The following is an 18,847-nucleotide window of genomic DNA, read 5'->3' as shown; positions in this document are numbered from 1 at the left end:
TTAAATTAGCTGATTTTATCCTGCACCCCGTTGGCACTTTAAATGCAGGATCCGTGCAGCAATCGGTCAGCCTGACACTCTGCTTGACTGCCGGGCTGTTGGCATGGCACCCCAGCTCCGTGGTGGTCCAGGTAGGTCCCTTTTTTTGCTGCAGAGTTTGCAGCATGGACCCTTCCCTTTAATTAATGGAAGAGCCCCTCCTACACGGCAGCACTATGCCGCCCAGTGCACATCGCCGCGCCCCGCTCTCGACGCATCTGCCCCAAGATCGCCCCAGAAAGGAAGTGGGGTGCTTTATTTTGCACTCCACTTCCTTTTGGGGGCAGTGACCCCAATTTCTTGCCAGAGGAAAGACTTTTATGCCTTGCATGTGTTTAATTTGTTCAACTATCATACCTGGTTGGTCACATATGGTACTGTGCTATTGGGAAAAATTTGCAAAATATCAGGCCCATCATTTAGAAAGCCATATCTTATTTTGCAAAGAGGTTTCACCTCGGGAAATGACACATATGTAAAAAGGAACGAGGTTGCGAACTGTATACTTAACCTCCTGTCGGTTGGCAAAAGTTCCACAGTGATCACATCGAGGGAGTTCCATGCCGAAATGGTCAGACCGTTGTACAGGCACAGCATTCCAATCATCATGGCTTCACTGGTCCCAAACCACAGGAAAAAGCAGCTGATCCCAGACAGAACCATGGAGCCACCTACAGAGGTTCACAAGCCAACAGTAATCAATATAAAATAGGCATAGAAAATGCTGGAAATACATAGCATCATCAGCATCTGAAAGGAAAAAAAAAGACAAGTTAACATCTTGGGTGGACATGACTTCACGGGAGCAAAGGTAAATAGACGGTGCTCTGCCCAAGTGTGTAAAATAAAAGACTTGCAGTTATATAGCACCTTTCACAGCCTTGGGACATAGCAAAGTGCTTTACAGCCAATGAAGTACTTTCTGAAGTGTAGGCACAGTTGTAATGTAGGAAATGCAGCAGCCAATTTGCACACAGCAAGATCCCACAGACAGCAATGTGAAAATGAACAGATAATCTGTTTTAGTGATGTTGGTTGTGGGATAAACATTGGCCAGGACACCAGGGCTAACTCCTCTGCTCTTCTTTGATATATTGCCTTGGAGTCTTTTATGTCCACTTGAGAGCGCAAACAGGGTCTTGGTTTAATGGGCTCAATTTTCCCCAGTGACCTGCGCCATTTTTTTGGCGTAAATTACAATATGAAAGTCTCCCCAAAGATTGTGCGCCAGTGTAACTCAGTTAGTTACAATTTTTTTAGGTAAGTTTTTTTTGCATCTTAGGGGCGTAACCTGCTGTCTGTGCCAGTTTTTTACATTTATGCAAGTTTAGCCAACTTACATTTTTCCTAGGATGATGTGTGTGACCATTCCTAAAAAACTTTCTGGGCACTTAAGAAAAACCAGCGCACATTAAAAAATCCATGCAGAAAGACGCCATTGTTTTTAGGCGAAGTTTTGGAGGAAGTCAAGAGCAAGTTAAATATGCATCATCAAGCTTAATTATTTCAAACTTAAAATGCAGAAAATGGAAGTTTAATGCAATTCTTTATTTTTTGATTTTTTTCAAAGTGCCACGCCATCACTGAATGTCTCCAAACCAGGCTCGAGGGTTGGAGCGTCGGCCGGCAGAATCGCTACCTCGCCTGGAGGGCTTGAGGCTCAGCTTCAAAAGAAGCCCGGGGGTGGGTGTTTGCCAAGCCCCTGTGTCCGGGCGAGGGAGCGATTCTGCCGATTGATCCTCGAGCCCAGTGTGGAGACATTCGGTTGGTGGTGGGATGGTACTTTGAAGAAAATCTAAAATTAAAGAATTGCATTAGACTTCATTGTCCCAAATGTCCTTATTTGAATGCCTAGCTTCCTGTACTAAACAAGCCTATTGCACATGCCCAGACCAGGGTGTGGTCCATACTAGGGCGTCGACCTTGGGGAGAGAGACAACAAAGAAGCTTGTCCTGCTGTTTTGAGCTTCTTGCAAAGGTACAATTTAATCATGGGGGCAATACTGACAATGCCATACCTCGTGCAAGCCTTCTGCACGATGGTGCTGCGGAGGAGACAATTGATTCAATGTCATCGCATGAGGAACCTCAGAGCACGTAGGATGATGGGCAGGAGGCCTTACCCACATCGGGTATATCGAGACAGGCGTTCATACCTGCACCTGAGTGATGCGACTGAGTCAGAAGGATGCGTTTCCGCAAAGAAGTTGTAACTGAGATCCGTGAATTAGTAAAAGCAGACTGCAACCTAGAAGTGTCAGGAGGACTGCTTTGTCAGTTGGTTACAGCTGCACTTTCATTCTATGCATCTGGATCATTCCAGGCCACAACTGGGGATGCGTGGGCCATTTCTCAATATGCAACACATATCTGCATTCGGCAGGTGACTGTTACACTATATGCCTGGAGGAATGACTACATAAAGTTCCCCATGACTGCCCAGGCAATGCGTGAAAGGGTTGTGGGCTTCTCCAGGATTTCTGGCTTCCCAAAGCTACAGGGCTGCATTGATTGTACCTATATCACCTTGCGAGCATCTTTGGGGGATTCCGAGATGTACAGGAACAGAAAAGGCTTCCACTCCATTAATGTGCAGCTCATGTGTGACGACATGCATCACATCATATCAGTTGATGTACGATACCCTGGGAGCACCCATGATGCATTCATCCTATGCGAGAGTGCTATATCTGCCATGTTTCAGCAGCAGCCAGAAGGGCAGAGTTGGTTGCTGGGAGACAAAGGGTACGGCCTCGCCACCTGGCTCATGACGCCCTACACGTAACCTGGACAGAAGCTGAGCGGGAATACAACATGTCGCACATAGAGATGCAGAGCATAATAGAGAGGTTTCTGATGCCTGGACCATTCCGGAGGCTACTTGCAATACTCCCCTGAGATTGTCGGTCAATTCACTGTTGTGTGCTGCATGCTGTATAACTTAGCCATCATGAGGCAGCAGCAGCTGGTAGTAGAAGACCCACCTGAGGTGAGAGTGGCTGATGATGAGGAGGAAGATGCAGATGATGAGGAGGAGGAGGATGAGGAAGCCATGCAACTACCTGAACCCGGAGCACGACGGCGGAGGAGGGCGGGCCGGCGTGCCCCTTTAACGATTGCTCGAGCCTTGCGCCAGCAGCTCATCCGTGAACACTTTGCTGCCTGAAGGCTCAGCGGCAACTATTCCAAATGGACCATGTTTATTGTTTGGACCTGCTCCGTAATGTTGTGTTGTGTTAATGGAACAAATAATGGAAATTATTCTTCTTTACTTCAAAAGGTTGTGTTAATAATGGAACAAATAATAGAAATGATTCAGTTATAATTTAAAATATATTTTATTCAAAAGTTTAACACTTATTTGTACTTAACTTAACTTTAATAAAAATATTTTTATATCAAACTTTAAAGTTTTCAGTTAAGATCACTAACAAACTTTAAGATCACTTACAAACTTTTAAACTTGTAAATTTACATAACTTACAAAAAACTTTAAATTTGAGAACAGTTATGACAGTAACAACAATAATACAACAACAGCAGCAGCAGCAATGAAAGGCTGCACCCATCTCTCCTCCACCTTATTCTAAGACTGCCCACTGTGCTTGATCTTGGTGACTCCACCCCTGCCCGCAGGCGGTGGTGCAATGTTTCTCGGGTTGGTACCAAGCTTATTCTTTTGAACATCTCAGGTAATGCGCCCTTCTTGATGGGGGAGGGGGTTGGTGGGTGGCGGGGGGGGGGGGGGGGAGGCGGTAATCTGGAAGGCCTGTCTTGGTCCTCTTCAGAGGCTGGTCTGGGGATTGCAGTGGGAGTGGCAGTTGATTCTGTCAATGGGCGCAGGGTCTGGGCATGTTCCCTTATTGCAGCAGCTAACTCCGACATTCCTGCCCTCATGTGCCCTGATAGTGTCTCAACTATCTCCAACATTCCCTTCCTCATGTTCGCCGACAGTGTATCTACCTGTGACATTCCCTCCCTCATGTTGACCAACAGTATGTAAACTATCTGCAACATTCCCTCCCACATGTTCACTGACAGCACATCAGCTACCTGGGACATTCCCTCCCTCATGTGCACCAACATTGTATCCGCTGCCTGCGACATTCCCTCTCTCATATTCCTGGACAATGATCCCATTTCTTGTGAGAATGTTGTTACTTCTCCTGACAGTCCCGATACCTCATCACCCACCTCACTGATGGTGTCCAGGAGTGATTGGGTAAGATCAATGCTCTCCCCACTCATTGCCATCATCTCAACCACATCTGTTAGATCCTGCATCTCAGGAGAGCCTTGTCGAGTTCTCCTTCCCCTCCTCACCCTGGGTTTGGCTCGCTGCATCCCACTGGGACCCGCAGCCTCGGACGGTGGGGCCCTGGGTGTGCCTTGCTGCATCCCAATGGGACCCGCAGCCTCGGTCAGTGGGGCCTTGGGTGTGCTTTGCTGCATCTCACTAGGACCCGCAGCCTCAGATGATGGGGCCCTTGGTGTGCCTCGCTGCACCCTACTGGAATCCCCAGCCTTGGACTGTGAGAAACCATGGAATGTCCCACCAACACTCGTACCACTCAGGAAAGGGCCTGGCACCTCAATGGATGGCACCTGCACCTCCTCCAGAGTAAGTAGGACAGTAGGGGCTTCATCCATCGCATCCTCCTCCCACTCGCCCTCACCCCCATGTTCTTGGTCTGGAAGGTGGGATTGGAGGATGTTCTCCTCTTTAGGCTAGTCCGCGTCTGAATTTTCTTTTGCATTGGCTTCAGCCTCGTCAAGGTTGACCTCAAGTTCTGCAAAATATAACAGAACAGACAAATGGTTAGCAGCAGAGGAGGGGGCAGGGTGGCATGAGTAGGCTCACACAGCGCAGGCAGCAGGACCACGATGAATGATAGCACATTGCATCAACCAAAACATAGCTGACAGAGACATCCCCATGAACCGAAGCACGGCTAGCCCGTGCAATACTTAACATTTAGCAAAGTCAGACTGTGGAATTTGCAGGACTTACCCTCTTCCTCGAGTGTGGGCCCAGCTTGTGCAGTGGTGGTTGCTTTTCTCCAGGCAGGTCCCATCAAAGCGGCGACCCTGTCTTCCAAGGATGTCAGTGGCTGCAGATTTGCTGAGTTCTTTCCCTTATGTTGTGTGCCACCTTCCTCTGCAAAGATGAAAATATAACTTTTTAGAGAGGGTGTCTTTCTGCTGGGTGGGACATACAGATGGTCACATTTACAATTGAAATTCCAGTGAATAAATGAAAATATTACTTACACTAACTACTTGACCGAAGTCCTGCCACTTCTTTTTGCACTGGCCTCCAGACCTCGGGGTGGTCACCATTGCACAGAAATCTTCTGCAAGTTGGTTCCAGCGTTTCTTCATTTCTTTTGGTAAAACTTTTATGTGACCTCTGCTGGTGTCCAGCTCATGCCATCTGGCCTCAATTACAATAACCAATGCCTCCACTTCATCCTGTGAGAAATTCTTGGCCCTTGAGCCACGTTGCATCTTGTATTGCAGCTCCGATTTTTCCAATGAGAATTAAAGTTCTCACACACAACTGGCTCTTTAAAAATGGCTGAATGCAGACCGGGAGCTGTACTGGGCATGCGCATCCAGAGCAGTCACGTCAAAACGTCCTTTTTTCCCGCGCTCATGTGCAGAAGGGAGGGCATCGTTTTTTTGGTGCAGACATTAGGCTCCACCCCCCGAAGCTAAAGGACAGGCTGTGCGGTGCCAATTTCAAAAAATAGAATGGGGAAACTTGCTAATTATTCTTTTGGAGTAGTCGGGAGCAAAAAAATCAGGCGTACCTCTGGCAGTACACCAAAAAGCGGCATTGGGGAAAATTGAGCCCATTGTCTCATCTGAAAGACGGCACCTCCGACAGTGCAGCACTCCCTCAGCACTTGCCTGGAGTGTCAGCCTAGATTTTAGTGTTTAAGTCCCTAGAGTGGGACTTGAACCCACAAACTTCTGACTCAGAGGCAAGTGTGCTACCAATAGGCGAAAGTAAAGAGAAACATTTAATTCGTACCATAGACGACTGAGATAACCCCTCAATAGCTTACAGTTTAACAAAAACAAACTCCTGAAATCAATGTCTCAAATACTTTTCCTTTATTTATTTCACCTGTCTTCTGGCTTGTGCATTTACTTCCACCTGACACGGCAGCAGTGAACTGCTACCAATGTGATTCTCCCCTACTGTCCAGTAAAGATGTACATGAGCAACGTGCCTAACCCCAGGTGCATGCTCCCCAGCTCTATGTGGGACCTTCCTGATTCTGAGATTTGGGGCTCTAATTAAGAGATCCACAGGACTCTTTTCACTGAGTTACACACATATATATTCAAAGCAAGGAACATCACCCATCGCAGAGTGCCTACAATTATCCAATATGTGCTGGCAGTGGGCACAGTTCCATTGTCATGTACTCAAAAAATGAGCAGCCGATTTAAGTTGGTTGCCTCCTCCCTGTCTGTCACACAAGTGAAGGGGAGATGGGGCAGAACCTGGGTTCCCAGTGCATTTCCCTCCCATCCACTTCGAAAAGGTGGCAATAGGCTTGGAGTGGCAGTGGGAAGGCTCTAACTTGTATTAATGGAGAGAAAGGAACTAGAAGAAGTGTCCTCGCCCTTCAATGCAGCCCCCAGTACTTACCTTTGTTGGCCTTGGTCTCTGCCAAAGCTTTCAAAGCCAGTAGCTTCTGTGATCTTTGGGGCTCTTCTGCCCTGTTAAAAATCCCTTGTCACCTATTCTAGTGCTGCAGCACCACTGGGATGTTCCGGCCTCACGGCAGTGGGCTCCATCTTGGCAGCATAGAATACTGACAGGAGCCTGTCTTGCATCCTTAATGACCCCTGACTCAATAAAATGGGTTGGGATCAGCACAGGGTTGGAGGGGGAGTGAGATCTCCCTGCCACTACTCTGCCCCAACAGAAAAGGCCAACCATGCATACCAAAAGCGGGGAGGCATTTTATCTCCCAGCAGAACCACTATTCAGCCGATAGGCAAAGATAACACTGATTAAATATTAACAGTGGTTAAATGCTCCATTGAATTTCACCCTTGAATGCAAGAGAAGATGGTTATCCATTTCAGTTACAGGCGTAAATGATACCAAGACCTTTGGAAAAGGGTATTGCTGAAGTGAATTATTTCAAGGAACAGCAATAAAGAAAGTGATCAGAGAAAATGAGAAGAGAAGAAGAAGCAGGTGTGGCAGATTGTGAGGAGGTGAAATATTGAAAAGACTGCAGAAATGTGGTTGCTGGATATAATCATGAGCCTAATGATGGGTGCAGTTCTCAGAAAGACCAACTAGAAAATGGTTTGGATGTGTCTGCAAAATAAATTATTTAATTCACGTTCATTATGACTGGAAATCTTTTAGAAACATAGAAACATAGAAAATAGGTGCAGGAGTAGGCCATTTCGCCCTTCTAGCCTGCACCGCCACTCAATGAGTTCATGGCTGAACATGTAACTTCAGTACCCCATTCCTGCTTTTTCGCCATACCCCTTGATTCCCCCCAGTAGTAAGGACTACATCTAACTCCTTTTTGAATATATTTAGTGAATTGGCCTCAACAACTTTCTATGGTGGAGAATTCCACAGGTTCACCACTCTCTGGGTGAAGAAGTTTCTCCTCATCTCGGTCCTATTTCAGCATAAATAAAATTCCATTAACTGGTGTTTTTTGGGACTCAAAACAGGGCGCGATATGAAGAACTTCATTTAAATGGAGTTAAGATACAGATCCGCCATGATCTAATTGAATGACGGAGCAGCCTCAAGGGGGCTGAATGGCCGACTCCTGTTCCTATGTTCCTATCTAATCAGAAAGTACCAATAGTAAATGGATTATGATAATCTCTGATACCAAGTGGGTTACTGTTCTAATTATGTGAATGTGCTTGTTCCATTTTTAATTAAAAGTTCAGACAGTAGCTTCCAGTTGAAAGATCAAGTGGGAATTTTTGATCCGTGTTCAAAATTTCCATAATTAATCAAGAGATTGATTGGTATTATTAAGGATTTTTGCCACCTCCACATATGAATTTGAATAATGTACTATTGAGCCACCAGTGACCCATGGATATTTGAATTGTTAAATGGTATTCTTTGCATTGTTCAAGTGTAATCTCATTCTGTGAGAATATACATATCAGGAAAGGATGAACAGGTGGGGTCTCTTTTCTCTTGAAAAAAGGCTGAGGGGTGACCTAATTGAGAACTTGAAAATTATGAAAGGTTTTGATAGAGTGGATACAGAGAGAATGTTTCCACTTGTGGGGAAGGGCATAACTAGAGGCCATCAATATAAGATAGTCACCCAAAAAATCCAATTCTTTACCCAAAGAGTGGTGAGAATGTGGAACTCGCTACCACAGGGAATGGTTGAAGCGAATAGTACAGATGCATTTAAGAGGAGGCTAGACAAGCATATGAGGGAGAAGGGAATAGAGGATTATGCTGATAGATTTAGATGAGGAAAGACGGGAGGAAGCTTGAGTGGAGCATAAACGCTGCATGGACTGGGTGGGCCGAATGGCCTGTTTCTGTATCGTATATCCTATGCAATCTTATGTAATGTAATTATGCGTTTGTATATTCAGGAAACCCATCCACTGACACTTACCAATGTCTCTGAGGCTACTCAGATAACTGGAGTCCGCATTTACCTTTGTCTGAGCAGGACAGCAATTGCCAATTCCCAGGATGGATGGCAGGAATACAAATATGTGAAAACCATGATACTGTGAAACGATGGGAGCTTCTGAAAGTTGGTGGTTAGCTCATAAAGTTATGAATAACAGAAAGTTGCAATGAAGAGAAAAGAAACTGCTGTTTTCAAAGCATTAGCAAGAAATATGTGGGTTTTTTTTCCAAAACAGGAAAAACTCTTGTATTTCTTCAAGAAAAGTTATTTAATGGGGCAATTAACCCAGTACCAGCTTTACTCACTATGCTTCGTGTTCTATTCTAGCAATTGTTTGCTGAATTCATTTTTGCTTCATACTTCCATTTAATTGCAAAGAATTTTAGTCGTAAAATCTCTGGTCTGGGTTTAATATTCTGCCAATCGGAAAAGAATGAGATATGAGGGCATGGTAAATGCCCTAAGGAGATTACTGCAAGTTACGGGTCGTTGTTAATACAGGCAATCAGGAAATAGACAGCTTCCAGATTTTGGAGATAAGTTGCAATTACAGAAACTACTGTAATCAGTTGACAGTGAATATAATTTTACAAAAACTCAATGTTTTAACAGTTTATTTGTAAATTATGCAGAGTACATTTCATGAATTAGCACAAGAACACATATTGGGAGTACATGTGTGGAGGTCGTAGCACTACTGTGAAGCGCCTTGGGACGTTTCACTAGTTAAAGGCGCTATATAAATACAAATTGTTGTTGTTGCTCCACACGATTTTCTGTCCATTCATTTTGCATAGCAAAAATCATCCACAATGGTCAAGAAGTAACTGATAAAATTGTAGATTCAATTTACTTGTTTCCTTTAAATAACTGCCACCACAGCTGACTCCTTAGCAATGTAAGGAAAACCATGACCGGAATTTTCACAGGAAAAAACAGGTGGGTTGGAGGTGGTGCAGGGAGGAAGTGAAAGGTGTAAAACCCGACCCCAACCTGTCTCCAACCGCCCACTTTCATCCTTTACTCAGGCAAGTTGGGGGGCGGCTAGCCAACCCGCTGCCAGGAGGCAGGTTGGTATTTTAAATATTATAATAAGGCCAGAAGCCTCGACCATATCCTGCTTTGCAGGTTTAACTACAGGTGGCCGGGGATCCCGTGGCTCGGGATTCCCAAATACTATAACGGAGCGGCCTTAAGGAAGATGTTTAAAATAAGCAGTTAATGTCTTTGTTAAAGTAGCATACAAAAGGATTTCCTTACTCGTATTACACCAAGGGATAAATTTTAAATTTAGCCTCGGGGAGCAATCCTTGTGGGCCGGGAGAAGCCCTGGGGTCGGGGATCGGACACACCCCCCCCCCCATCACCCCCGCCCACCTGGGATTGCGACTCAGCCCCGGGGTCGAGGATCGGACCCCCCGGGATTGTGACTTAGCTACGGGGACGGGGATCGGAGCCCCCCCCCCCCCACCACCCGGGATTGTGACTTAGCCCCGGGGTCGGGGATCGGACCCCCCGGGATTGCGACTCAGCCCTCGGGGTCGGGGATCAGACCCCCCGGGATTGTGATTTAGCCCCGGGGTCGGGGATCGGACCCCCCGGGATTGTGACTTAGCCCCGGGGTCGGGGATCAGACCCCCCGGGATTGTGATTTAGCCCCGGGGTCGGGGATCGGACTTCCCGGGATTGCGACTCAGTCCTCGGGGTCGGGGATCAGACCCCCCGGGATTGCGACTCAGCCCTCGGGATCGGGGATCAGACCCCCCGGGATTGTGACTTAGCTACGGGGACGTGGATCGGAGCCCCCCCCCACCACCACCCGGGATTGTGACTTAGCCCCGGGGTCGGGGATCAGACCCCCCGGGATTGTGACTTAGCTACGGGGACGGGGATCGGACCCCTTGGGATTGTGACTTAGCTACGGGGACGGGGATCGGACCCCCTCGGGATTGCGACTCAGCCCTCGGGGTCGGGGATCAGACCCCCCGCGATTGTGACTTAGCTACGGGGACGTGGATCGGAGCCCCCCCCCACCACCACCACCCGGGATTGTGACATGGCACGGGGTCGGGTATCAGACCTCCCGGGATTGTGACTTAGCTACGGGGTCGGGGATCAGACCCCCCGGGATTGTGACTTAGCTACGGGGACGGGGATCGGACCCCCCGGGATTGCGACTCAGCCCTCGGGGTCGGGGATCAGACCCCCCGGGATTGTGACTTAGCCCCGGGGTCGGGGATCGGATCCCCCAGGATTGTGATTTAGCTACGGGGGCGGGGATCAGACCCCCCGGGATTGTGACTTAGCCCCGGGGTCGGGATCGGACCCCCCGGGATTGTGATTTAGCTACGGGGGCGGGGATCGGACCCCCCCCCCCCCCCCACCACCTGTGATTGTGACTCAGCCCTGGGGACGCGGATTGGAACCCCCGGGATTGCGACTCAGCCCCCGGGGTCGGGGATCGGAGCCCCCAGGATTGTGACTTAGCTACGGGGGCGGGGATCGGACCCCTTGAAACCACCTCTCCCACCCCCACTTACGCTCGGCTTGGAACCCTGCCCCCAAATTAACAGTCAAATGAGGCTCCCACCTGCTTGAGGCTGGCCCCTCTGACACTAATTGTGTTTGCCCCCCAGAAACCAAGGCGAGCCGCAAAGTGGGCAGAATTCCAGCACAGTAGAACTCTTGCCAATTTTCTGTCCCTGATCACATGTTTTATACCATTAGAATAGCCTGAAGCATAATATCCAGAGTGTGAAGAAGGCAAATGGTATGTTGGCCTTCATAGCTAGGGGATTTGAGTATAGGAGCAGGGAGGTCTTACTGCAATTGTACAGGGCCTTGGTGAGGCCTCACCTGGAATATTGTGTTCAGTTTTGGTCTCCTAATCTGAGGAAGGACGTTCTTGCTAGTAAGGGAGTGCAGCGAAGGTTCACCAGACTGATTCCAGGGATGGCTGGACTGACATATGAGGAGAGACTGAATCAACTGGGCCTTTATTCACTGGAGTTTAGAAGGATGAGAGGGGATCTCATAGAAACATATAAGATTCTGACGGGACTGGACAGGTTAGATGCGGGAAGAATGTTCCCGATGTTGGGGAAGTCCAAAACCAGGGGACACAGTCTTAGGATAAGGGGTAAGCCATTTAGAACTGAGATGAGGAGAAACTTCTTCACTCAGAGAGTTGTTAACCTGTGGAATTCCCTGCCGCAGAGAGTTGTTGATGCCAGTTCATTGGATATATTCAATGGGAGTTAGATATGGCCCTTACAGCTAAAGAGATCCAGGGGTATGGAGAGAAAGCAGGAAAGGGGTACTGAGGGAGTGATCAGCCATGATCTTATTGAATGGCGGAGCAGGCTCGAAGGGCCGAATGGCCTACTCCTGCACCTATTTTCTATGTTTCTATGTAAGTAGATGCCAGGGGAAGGGGAGTGACATAATCAAGCCTAATCCTATCTAAATCAGATGTCCACATGACTTTCCAAGAATTTAGTTAGACAGCGATACTAATAGGAATACTGGCCATTTTTGCACCCTCCCCAGATCAGGAACACTATTACCATTTATAATGGCATCACTACCACTCTGGGTGTAACGAGCTAATTCAGAATAAATCAAAGATAAAACCTGGCATCTATGTAGTTTGTATGGCCCAGGGCCTGATTAGGAATGGCAGTACATGGTCACAAACCGAATATTTAGCAAAAGAACCTTAACAAGATTAGTTTGAATCAAATTGGAATCACTTCCATTCTTAATACCATGTTACTGTTAGTTGAGGTGAAATATGGAACACATTACTGCTGACTATGCAGAAAGTCTCTGTCTGCTCTATAAATGTTTGAAAAATAAAAGGTAATTGTACCTAACATTGTCAAGCGTCCAATCCTGTCCATGAGCAGTGCAGATACTATGTTGCCCGGCAATACTGCTAGTGTTCCTAGGAAGTTGACAAAATAGATCCAGTAGGCACTGTAGTCCTCATCAAAATTAATCTGACAGCCTTTCTTATTGTGTAGAAATGTAGTATTGATGAACTGACAATCGATGAATTTAGACTCTTCAAGATCTGAGGGCAAGTCAAGAAACACACATTTATTTATGGTTGGCACTGATTCAAAGATAAAATTATTACTTAAATGGCTTAATGGTTGGCATTTTCTTCTTCTTATTCCTCATTATGATTATCTATTTAAACCATTACCAATAAAAACTAAAGAGTGTAAGCATGGAAAGTGAGATTAGTAAACTACTCAATTAATTAAGAAAAAGATGGCCTCCCAATCTCTGTAGGCAACATACACGTTTATGTTTTGTGAGGCTTTCTGTTCATTGCAGGTGAATGGCATGGCTATATTCTTCAGGGTTAGAGTTGCACTGTGAAATATTTGTAATGAATGCAATCATATGGAATTCTTCTGTTGGCTACTTTAAAGAAGATGTTTAAAATAAGCAGTTAATGTCTTTGTTAAAGTAGCATACAAAAGAATGTCCTTACTCATATTGCACCAAGGGATACATTTTAAATTGAGAAGAGAAAATCCTCCCCTCACCTCAGACCAAACACACAAAATGTTTCCACTTTCATATACTTTCATCCCACACTCTCGGAATAGGTATAAATTATTGATAATGTTATGCTTAGATATGGCTGAAGCTATATTTATGAAGTAGAAATATTTATGAAGTAGAAGACTGTACCTAATCAGATTCAATCTCGGTTAACCAGCAGTGAAACACAACCAATCCGAAATTTCTCGGAGGTTCTGCCAGTTTCCTGCTGTAACTCCAGTCACAAGGGGTTTGTGCCATTTCTGGGAATTTCCATGCTGCCTTGTAAGGGGTAGAACCTCTGCCTGCCCCTCACAGAGCAAATGGTGGCCGGGGACAGGGACAGGGATTAGGACTCCAAGGACTGACGTTGTAGTGACGGCTGGTAAGCTGAGTCAGTGAAGGCATACGACAGGGCAATGTGAGCCTCACCATTGGGGGCCAATGACTAAACAGAGTCGCATAGGCTTACCTGGACGTGAAATGAATACTGCTTTACTCTTTGTAAATTAGACATATACAACTTACACGTTGACCATCAAAGTCATGCCTTACACACCCACCTGTATTATAGAAAAGAGTTTCAGTAAATGTGCAGTTCCTAAAATAAGTAGTTAACGATGTGACATCTTCAAAATAGCAGTTCTTAAAGAGGGAGTCTTCAAAAGTTACTGATTTAAACTTCATGATGGTAAACCTATTAAAAGAGAAAGGACACTTTTGTATTTATTGTTTTTGTTGATTGTTCTTTAAAAAATAAATCTGCCCCATCTTTATTTTATCCCTCTGCTTTTCCAGACAACTTGAGCATCCCTTCAGAGATTCACGTCCCATGCTGCCCCCACTTTCTAATAAAGTCTTTTTGTAAGCCTGTACCAACAGTCATTTCCAGGCTATAAGTAATAAAAGATTTTAAATGTGTATTTTGTAGAAAGGCAACCCCCCACCCCTCCCCTCACCGCTGCCCCCCGCTCCACCGCCCCCCACTGCCCCTCGGCTTGGAAACATCTGCATTAGAGTATAGAAGCTAACTAACCCCCCTGAACCTGAATGTTAATAAAAGAGCTTATATTCCCAACAATTTCCCTGGAATGCTTTTTAGTTTTTGTGGGAATTAAGATGAATGTCTTAACCATTCCTGACCTGTCCCTGATGTATTCTCCATTTGTGTGGATCTGGTTTTCCAGTGTAAAGTTGAACACAAAATCCTCAACTCTTTCTCCATAAAACCTTTTCACTCGGGATGCATACTCGTCAGCTTGTAGGTGTTTGATGACATCAGGGAACCAGACAGAGAGACCATAGTAACTGAAAAATAACAGAATGGGCTAAAAGATGTACATCTGGCAGAAGATGTATAAATAAGAACAGAAGGATGTTGCTTTCACATTAACTGATGCACAGGAAGTAATTTGCTACAATTCTTTGCTATTTATGCAATTAAATCTGTTTAGTAATGCTTGAGAGAAAATAGTGGAATGCATGATGGGATAATGCATATAATGGATGGTTTCATAATTGATTAATTAACTGACTGCTGTAAACTAAGGGCATGAATAAGATGGGCTTAAAATATACCAGAGCTGGTTTTTCAACAGCTACTGGAAAATTGAAAGAAAAATGCAAACACTATTTTTAGTGAAGAAATATATCCCCAATGCTCTCCTCTCCTTTGATGCAATGTGGTTAAACGGTTGTCGGCAGTCCTTCAGTATCTCATCTAATTCGCTTAGAAAGGCAATGTGGGCCTAGGCGGTGAGCGGTGAAGACTCTTCCACTGTGGGGCAGGGCAACTGAGCCTAATCACCAGTCCTCACCTGGGATCTGCAATCCCGTCTGCTCCAACACAGGTCACTAGACTGTGCTCAGCTACAGGAACCTGATTGATTGTCCCCACCCTACCTAGCTCAAGCAGACTGCAGCCAATTGTAGTAACCTGACTGTCAGTCGGCAGAGAATGGGGAGCGAGCCTGGGGCATTGCTGACCAGCATGATGGCTCAGGAGCACAAAAAGTCATTTACCCACTGAGTCAACAGGAACGATACAAATAAAATCATATGTTATTGTTATAAGTTTCAATTGACTTCCCTGGGCTACAAAATTACGCACTGAAGTTCTTCCCCCTCCCGCTTTGCGAATCTTTCTGGAAAATCATGTGACAGAAGTAAATTCATAAACGATTTGCAAAAACAGTTATTAAACTATCCACTCCACTTCTCCTGTATGGATATTTATAGTAATCACACTGCTATTATTTGATGCAAATAATTCAAAGCTCACAACAAAAGAAAATTTATGTTACAGGTATGTTGTGTTCAATGGTTTTCAACTATAGGAAGCCTTACCCAAACGACAAGGTTGTCCAAACTATAACCAGCATAATACTGTTTTTCTTGACTGGATAGTCAAAGCATCTCATGAATGTCATCCAAATCTGTGAAAATAGAGAATGCAATATTATGAGACACATGATCTATCTAATTATATTCTCAGCTGCTAAAACAGGGGGACGTTAAGGCCCTAAAGGAACTGTGAGTAAGGGGTATAAATTCACCAGTGCCAGGTTTCAGGCACGAAGGTGGTGATGTGACCACAACACTTGCCTGAATTGGGAGGCCTGAGGCCGACCTGAAATTGGGCCTTGGGCCTCATTAATATTAATTGAGTGAGCTGCCAGTATCTGTCATGCCTGCACAGGCAGCTCGTCCATTAGAGTGAATATGAATACCAGGCTGCTTGCTTCACTGGCAGGCCCGAAGGCAAGTCCCACGGAGTGGTAACTGGGGGGTGGGGCGACAGAATATTCTGGAGTCAGGCGAGCATTTCTCATCCACCTGGCTACACTGCAACTAGCTTTTAAAAGTGTTTTTTATTAAAACCTGCCTTTTGGTGGGGATTGCCCAGGGATCACTTAAGAATCCTGAGCGGAGCAGTCCCAGCTCCTACTCCATTCTGCGATGTCGAATTTAGCCGAGGGGACCTAAAATAGGTATTATAAACATTTACAGATGTAAGAGGCCTAATGCCTCTTTCAGGCAGCCAGCAGGGAATCCTGAAAATCCACCCGGCGTCTTTCAGGCACCCTTTGGGCATAGGACGTTATACACCCATAAAACAGGCGCAACAAGGTCCCTATGTCTTTTGAATAATTACAGCAACACTTGCAGAACCAAAATCTTGGTTAGTGGTGGATTATAAACATATCAATTTTAAATTTCTGGGTTTTATTAAAACAGTCACAGAAAAGAGATTTTATGCTGAATTTTCTGCGGGCAGTACCATCTGATTTTCCAATGGTTTTAACCGTTATAGGATGAGTGTCTCCGAGTAAGATATAAATTTCCACATTTTAAAAAGTATTTTTGATAAGGACACAATATACTTAGACCGCACAAAGGCACAACAAAATATATATATTTAAAACAGCTGTTTCCTATCAGAATTATAGATATTATGTACTGGATATGACAGGACTTCCAACATGTGCTGTTAAATGGCCTTTGAAGAGGGAGCCGGGAGGTCATGCTTGAACTGTGTAAAACACTAGTTAGGCCACAGCTAGAGTACTGCGTGCAGTTATGGTCACCACATTACAGGAAATATGTGATTGCACTGGAGAGGGTACAGAGGAGATTTACAAGGATGTTGCCTGGAATGGAAAATTTTAGTTATGAGGAAAGATTGGATAGGCTGGGTTTGTTTTCTTTGGATCAGAGGAGGCTGAGGGGAGACCTGGAGACTTGGAGGAAGGGACTGAGTGTAATGTAGCCAAGTTTTCCAACAGTACAAAGATGGGCGGAAAAGCAATGTGTGAGGAGAATACAAAAAATCTGCAAAAGGACATAGTCAGGCTGAGTGAGAGGGCAAAAATTTGGCAGGTGGAGTATAATGTTGGAAAGTGTGAGGTCATGCACTTTGGCAGAAAATATCAAAAAAACAGTTATTATTTAAATGGAGAAAGATTGCAAAGTGCTACAATACAACGGGACCTGGGGGTACTTGTGCATGAAACACAAAAGGTTAGTATGCAGGTACAGCAAATGATCAGGAAGGCCAATGGAATCTTGAACTTTATTGCAAAAGGGATGGAGTATAAAAGCAGGGAAGCCTTGCTACAGTTGTACAGGGTATTGGTGAGGCCACACGTGGAATACTGCGTGCAGTTTTGGTTTCCATATTTACGAAAGGATATACTTGCTTTGGAGGCAGTTCAGAGAAGGTTCATTAGGTTGATTCTAGAGATGAGGGGGTTGATTTATGAGGAAAGGTTGAGTAGGTTGGGCTTCTATTCATTGGAATTCAGAAGAATGAGAGGTGATCTTATCAAAACGTATAAGATTATGAGGGGGTTTGACAAGGTGGATATAGAGAGGATGTTTCCACTGATGTGGGGGGAGACTAGAACTAGAGGGCATGATCTCAGACTAAGGGGCTGCCCATTTAAAACTGAGATGAGTATATATTTCTTCTCTCAGAGGGTTGTGGATCTGTGGAATCAGAGAACTGTGGAAGCTGGGACATTGAATAAATTTAAGACAGAAATAGACAGTTTCCTAAACGATAAGGGAATAAGGGGTTATGGGGAGCGGGCGGGGAAGTGGACCTGAGGCCATGATCGGATCAGCCATGATCGTATTAAATGGCTGAACAGGCTCGAGGGACCATATGACCTACTCCTGCTCCTATTTCTTATGTTCTTATGTTCTTATTGTGGTGTATAAAATTATGAGGGGTCTAGGTAGAGTGGTTAGGAAGGACTTATTTCCATCAGCGTCAACAACCAGGGGGCATAGATTTAAAGTAATTGGTAGGAGGTTTAGAGGGGATTTAAGGGGACATTTCTTCATCCAGAGGGGATGGTAGGGGTCTGGAACTCATTGCCTGAAAGGGTGGTAGAGGCAGAAACCCTCACCACATTTAAAAAATGCTTGGATGTGCACATGAAGTGCTGTAACCTACAGGGCTATGGACCAAGAGCTGGAAAGTGGGATTAGGCTGGATAGCTCTTTGTCGGCTGGCGCGGACACAATGGGCCAAAATGGCCCCTTCCGGACTGTAAATTCCTATGATTCTATGAGGGTGGAGAGCTAACCTATATACCATTTTTCAGCTGGGCTGTATTTTTCCCCTGACCCCCTCCCTCTGCTAGTGGTCTTCTTTTTGTATAGTAGTTTAAAATGCCAGACCATAACCAGTAAATAATTATGTAAAACAGGACCTCAGTTTACTGGCAGAGGTGCTTAACGGTATGGGAAATGTCGCTGTTTGTTCCCCCCATCCCCCAACACCCCAATGATAAACACAGGTCATTATTACTACTGTGAGATTTGACACGGCGACAATTTAAAAAGCATTGAAACAAACCACAATTGACAACTCAATAGCTAAGGAAACAATATAAGGCCAGTACTGTTCCTAAGGTAAGAAGAACTCATCGCCAACCTTATAATTATAATAAGAAATGAACTATTTTACTTAAGTTAAAAAAACTAAATATTAACCAGAAGATTTTCTGTGGCATTGATAATGGTGAGTCAGAGGACTATTATACCATAAAACATTGAATGTATTGTTGCCTTTG

The 18,847-nt window shown here is 45.2% G+C and overlaps 1 protein-coding gene across 5 annotated transcripts in view; it reads right to left on the bottom strand.

The window, feature by feature from the left end:
* sv2ca (synaptic vesicle glycoprotein 2Ca) overlaps positions 1-18,847 on the bottom strand; it is a 257,495-nt gene that overhangs the window by 9,305 nt on the left and 229,343 nt on the right. For 4 of the 5 annotated variants that reach the window (XM_070868721.1, XM_070868543.1, XM_070868838.1 and 1 more), the window contains 5 exons: positions 15,612-15,700; positions 14,409-14,573; positions 13,829-13,962; positions 12,580-12,783; positions 551-710 (listed from right to left, as the gene is read on the bottom strand). In XM_070868721.1, coding sequence (XP_070724822.1) covers positions 551-710; positions 12,580-12,783; positions 13,829-13,962; positions 14,409-14,573; positions 15,612-15,700 — 752 coding nt within the window. Of the gene's footprint in view, positions 1-550; positions 711-12,579; positions 12,784-13,828; positions 13,963-14,408; positions 14,574-15,611; positions 15,740-18,847 lie in introns of all 5 variants that reach the window. The other variant, XM_070868632.1, reaches the window with a different exon arrangement.

Source organism: Pristiophorus japonicus, chromosome 1 (genome assembly GCF_044704955.1).
Source record: "Pristiophorus japonicus isolate sPriJap1 chromosome 1, sPriJap1.hap1, whole genome shotgun sequence".
Lineage (NCBI taxonomy): Eukaryota > Metazoa > Chordata > Chondrichthyes > Pristiophoridae > Pristiophorus > Pristiophorus japonicus.
Note: the sequence above shows the minus strand (reverse complement) of the source record. Positions and strands in the feature narration are given on the sequence as shown.